The sequence below is a fragment of the Raphanus sativus genome, unplaced genomic scaffold (assembly GCF_000801105.2).
Source record: "Raphanus sativus cultivar WK10039 unplaced genomic scaffold, ASM80110v3 Scaffold4791, whole genome shotgun sequence".
In the NCBI taxonomy this organism is placed as follows: Eukaryota; Viridiplantae; Streptophyta; class Magnoliopsida; order Brassicales; family Brassicaceae; genus Raphanus; species Raphanus sativus.
Genome location: NW_026620092.1, coordinates 1 through 5,608, shown reverse-complemented (window position 1 = coordinate 5,608; position 5,608 = coordinate 1). Strand labels below are relative to the sequence as shown.

Sequence of the window (5,608 nt, the reverse complement as noted above, 5' to 3'; positions counted from 1 at the left end):
AAAATACTGAATACTCTTCAAAAAGACCATGAGGGGTTTTCTTGTCAAAATGACTTGTATTTTTGTCATTACAACTCACGTACAAGTTGCCTATTAAAGATACTTCCAAAACTAAATAAAATTAACATCCGTAATTAACTCATTGTCCCTTCTATTGAATAGACTAGAAATAGAATTTTAATTCTGTCCGTCTCTCCCTATGCATGGCTTATATATGTAGACGTTTCTCCTTTCTTTAATGTTGCCACTTTTCAGATTTTAGTAATTGATTTTCAGAAATGGCGGAGGGAATGTTCAAGGTATTGCTGTGGGTTTTTGTGGCAACGGTGTTTGCAGTGGCCGAAGGACAGCGCGTGCCTTGCTATTTCGTTTTCGGAGACTCAGTTTTCGACAACGGTAACAACAATGCCTTGAACACCTCCGCTAAAGTTAACTATTCACCTTATGGTATGGATTTTGTTAGAGGTCCCACGGGCCGGTTCAGCAATGGCCGTAATATTCCCGACTTTATCGGTTAGTCCCTGGCTTGTTTTATTTCTTTGCCCAAATGTTTTCAATGAAATTGCTAATATATATTATTAGCTATAAACACCGTTGCCGCAGAAACCCACAACAAGTGTACCATTTTTTAGTTTAGAATGTAGGCATTTTTTTTTTTAGCTGATATGTGCTATGAAACATAAAAAGAAACGCAAACATTAGAACTAGATTTTTTCAAAAGAAAAAACATTAGAACTAGATAATGTTAAACAGAACAGTCATAAATGCAAATTATGAGACTATTTAATTAGTTAGATAAATAAAGTTGTGACTACACATCCACAACGGTGGTTTACAGTTTCTCAGAATATATAAATAAATAAAAAAGAAGCAAAAGGATGAGAGAGGTGAGAAACGATCTTTTTTTGTAAATTATATAATAATTTGAAATAAATTTACTCTAAAAATAAAAATGCTACTTTTTCTCTATTTACAAATGAAGAATTGTAACATCCCGAGTTGTGATATGTGAAAAAGGCTTAAGAGAATTGATTTGGCTACCTATATCACCAAAAGTTGACTTACCTTTTCCGGAGCACATCCTGAAAGAACTCCAGAGTTAAGCGTGCTTGAGCTGGAGTAGTGGAAAGGATGGGTGACCTATCGGGAAGTGATTCGCGATAGCGTGTGAGTGAGGCCAAAGCACGGGGAAAGGTCGGGTGGTGATTGCAGGGTCAGTAAACAATGATTCTGAGCCTTAGAAAATTAACGACCGACCGTCGGATGGGATGGGGCCCTCGGGCCGAGAGAGCGGGCGTGGGTGACCCATTAGCCGTGGGCGGTCGGGGCGTTACAAGAATACTCTTTTTATATATTTTATTTTATATCTGAAGATTTTTATTTAACAAAATGCATTAGAACATATTTCATTTTTGTTACAAAGTTTTTCTATTTTATAGCAAAAGATAGCAAATACCTTAAAGATAATTTAAGAGATTCTTGTGACCTCTCAAATGACAGAGGGGATCTCAGCATTTCTTACCTCTCATACTTTTAGAGTTTTATATTGTATTATTTGTTTAGATATCTTAGTTAAATACTGGCAATTGGCATTGCCTAATGATGCCCTTATATGTATTAAAGAATCGATTTCCCAAAAGGAAAAAACAAAAATTTGTGAATGGTTTCTTGTGCATGTGTACCATTTAAATAAAAAAGTTTGTTGTGTTTATCATTCATAGGTATTGTATATGGTTTCTTGTCTAATGTGAGTTTGAATTATGTTGTTTTTAGCTGAACTAATGAGATTCAGTGATTACATTCCACCTTTCACCGGAGCATCCCCGGAACAAGCTCACATCGGCTTAAATTACGCTTCTGGCGGCGCGGGAATTCTCGAAGATACTAGCTACCATCTGGTAAGAACATACTTAGAAGCAAAAGAGATCAAAATAAAGATATTTCATTTTTATTAATACTACTATATGGTTAAGTAGTTTTCCTACGTACTACTTATCTTAAGTAATACTGATTCAAAATACGCGCAGTGATTATTTGTTCTTTTTTTCTCATTTGGTGGATTCTGTTAATACGAAACCAATTAGTAAATTGGGATTTTGTGTTTGAAAGTTTGAGGTCTCAAATCTAACTTAGAAAAGACAATTTAAATGTTGTGATTCCCTGTCCAATGAATATACGGGACAACTCTCTAAAATAAGGTTTTATAAATGTTTTAGGTGTCTATAAATAAAATTTATTTGTTTTTTTAAGGCAAGTAATCATTTGGTTCTGTTGATTTTGCTTTTCTTTTTTTTCTGGCAGGGATCCTAAATCTGACTCGTTAATTTGATATTTACGGTTTACACACTTAAAGTAATTACTTACGCATGATGATATTTTGTACGATAGGGTGGTAGAATCAGTTTTAAAACGCAAATAAAGAACCATCGGACGGCGATTATGACTGCAAATGTGCCCCCGGAGAAGCTGAATCAATGTCTATACACTATTAATATAGGAAGCAATGATTATCTTAACAACTACTTCATGCAAGGTGATAAGTACAATACACAACGCAAGTACACTTACGATCAATTTGCTGATTCCCTGATTCGACGTTATCGCTCTTTTCTGAAGGTAATATACCCAAGGTTTTGAAGAGAAAATTGATAAAGGAATTATAAACCTTCATATTTCATTGTATATAACTTTTGACATTATAAATAGTTGATTCATTTCCATATAAAACATGATGCAGCGTATTGGATATATCTCTATAAAATTTACTCCTAGTTAATCATGTATCTTTAAACATATTATTAATTTAGAGACATTTTTTTGGGTATAAGTTGTTGTATGTCCAAGGAGCAAGGAGGGTGGCGTTGTTTGGGGTCAGTAAACTAGGGTGCACGCCGCGGATGATTGCCTCCCATGGTGGGGGTATGGGCTGTGCCGCTGAAGTGAACAAAGCAGTTGAACCTTTCAACATGAAACTTAAAGCTCTGGTCAGAGAGTTCAACACTAACTTCGGCGATACTAAGTTCACTTTTGTTGATATGTACTCCGGGCAAACTCCTCTTGCGTATGCTTCCTTAGGTAAGTAATACTAAATATATTGAACTGAAATTTTTGACCCAATATGAAATCATTTTTTCCGGATTAAAATCATGTAGTATAATACTAAAATACACTGTTTTCATTAAGGTGTTCTAAGGAATACCAGAGTTAAGTTCCAAAAAATACACAAGGAAAAGTTTTGGAGAGGTTTTATGATCAACTCCTTCCTACATGGCTTTTCTAATCCAGTTTTATGATCAGCTGTTAAGCTTTTTGAAAATGATTCCTAAATAAATAAAACTTCACTAACATTTCCTAGTCGTGTTGCTAGAATATCTTAAAATCAATATTTTTTTTAGTTTTCATTTTTATGAAATATATTTTTTTTTTTTGAAACTATGAAATATAAATTCAAATCTTAATTTTGTCACAAATCTATAAAGATTTGATCAGTTAGATAGTTTATTTTCCATAGTAGCACAATCTCAGTAAAATCACGAAACTTATTTACAATATTGGATTGTGATCCTATAATTTGATCATGCGTATACTTCGAACAAAAAAAAAAATAATTCCTATTTTTACATTCTTGTAGGGTTTGCTGTAACACAAAAGAGTTGTTGTACCGTCGAATCAGGGGAAGAGCTATGTGCGGCGGATAAACCGGTTTGTGCGTTTCGAAACCGGTACGTGTACTGGGACAGTGTCCACAGCACTGAGAGGGCCAACATGTTTCTGGCAAAGGCTGCTTTTGCCGGAATCGTTGCTTTTCCTTACAGCCTTGCCTTGCTTGGAACAGTATAGGGATAATATATACTCGAAACCATTCATTTTCTTTTGTTGATATATATATAAGGGATATTTGTTTTTAACTTAATTGTCCCTTTATTTAACAAGGAAACTTTGTTTCATTAAAAAAAAAACTCTTAAATATTAATTTACGAACAAAAATATGTCCGTCACTCATATGTTGGAAAATGATCCGCGGTTTAGTCAGATGGCTGACTTTTGTTTTTTTTTCAGGAAAACAACGAAAAATCAAATGATCTATTACTATGACTCAGGTTTTAGAATGGTAATTTTAGCAAAGTGGAACTAGCTATAATGTGCCAACGTTATTTTTTGTAATCATTGTTCTCCTATTCCGTACAAACTATATCCACGAGATGTTACAAAAAAAAAAACAATATCCAAGAGTTGAAGCCATATATACTCAATAAATAATACTATTAGCAAGGCCTGAAAAGTTAGCATTCGCAAATATAATTGGTCTTATTGAATTTTAGCAATATATTTTTGTTTCAGTTGTAGCTAACGCACAAACTTACTTTCCATCATTAAATCTTCTGATGGATTGCAACGATAGTCTTAAACAGGAAGGAATTTGTTTGACAAACAACCCGTTCTAAGTCAAATGCATTAAGACATACCATATGTTGATATAGAGAAAGTCAGATCTAAATCCAATATATACTACATAGTAAGCAAAAATATAAAGTGTAATTATATATGTGTAAATTTGTTAATACAAATCAAGAATCACACCAACAGTAGTAGAATCCCTACTCGAATCCTTATTCAAATGGAAATGAAAATGCATAGATATATGAATACTTGTGTGTATATATAGAACCCTAGATATCTTCTTTTTTTTTTTACTAAGAGAACCCTAGATATCTTCATATAAATGTTTCTTGAAGGCCTCCATGTGAGCTACCTGTAGACACGTGGCGAGAATCAGCGAGCCGTCATCATTTTTATCAGGCAGTAGCAGAGAGCCCCCGTCTCCGTCATGCGTGCATGGTCCCATGTGGACCTCCTTGCCCCACCCGAAATCAAGGCCGTACATCGGTAGAGTTAACCAGCTCACAAGTCCAAGGTTAGGGTTTCCGTAGAATGGACCCTCCGTGCTTCCCAAGGCATGTATATCTTGAAACGTCTTCAGATCCTCGTGGTTTTTTAGATACTCTATCCCAGTCATTACGTATTCGTTTGTCACACTCTTTATGGCTTCACTGATTTTTTCGGCCGCGAAACCCAACCCATTCGATATGAGTTCACCTATATGCATAAGAAATACGAAATATAGAATTCGCATAGTATGATACCCCTAAATGCTTATTAGTGTGAATATAGTTAAACTACATTAAACTCCCAGAACCGGGGGAAAATAAGATTGGTCTGACTAAACGTGCATGAGAAGCTACCAAGAGATCTTCCATCTAAATTTGAATTCGTACAGTAAATGTTGAAGTATTTTCTTTCTAATGCTAGTTTACATATCGATTGATGCTATTTTAACAGACTGCGACTAGATTGGTTGAGATGGTAATGTGTTATTGTTTAGGCCAGCTCCGATGATACTAAAAAACCAAATTAGTGTAATTTAACATTCTATCACTAAATTTGAGATTTTGTGCATAGCATTACACCAATATTGGTGAAACAGTATTCAACTCATGAAACAATTAAATAATATATTTTATTTTTATTTAATATATATATTTAAATTAATGTTTTTATTAGTTTAATTTTTTTAAATAATATACTTGTATTTTTCATATTGTTTCTC

At 34.1% G+C, this 5,608-nt stretch overlaps 1 protein-coding gene across 1 annotated transcript; it reads left to right on the top strand.

Annotated features, from left to right (window-relative positions):
• Nucleotides 1-236: 236 nt before the first annotated feature.
• LOC130507560 (GDSL esterase/lipase At2g19050-like) lies at nt 237-5,034 on the top strand. The gene is made up of 5 exons (XM_057002262.1): nt 237-513; nt 1,774-1,898; nt 2,389-2,616; nt 2,829-3,075; nt 3,632-5,034. The coding sequence occupies exons 1-5, from the start codon at nt 279-281 to the stop codon at nt 3,838-3,840; spliced, it is 1,044 nt and encodes a 347-aa protein (XP_056858242.1). The 5' UTR covers nt 237-278; the 3' UTR covers nt 3,841-5,034.
• The last annotated feature ends 574 nt before the right edge of the window (nt 5,035-5,608 follow it).

What these genes read in the sequence shown, in the direction of transcription:
- LOC130507560 (XM_057002262.1), top strand. Translation starts at nt 279, where the DNA reads ATGGCGGAGGGAATGTTCAAGGTATTGCTGTGGGTTTTTGTGGCAACG. An exon ending in TAATATTCCCGACTTTATCG is followed by an intron (nt 514 to 1,773) that starts GTTAGTCCCTGG and finishes TGTTGTTTTTAG; the next exon opens with CTGAACTAATGAGATTCAGT. An exon ending in GTTATCGCTCTTTTCTGAAG is followed by an intron (nt 2,617 to 2,828) that starts GTAATATACCCA and finishes TTTGGGTATAAG; the next exon opens with TTGTTGTATGTCCAAGGAGC.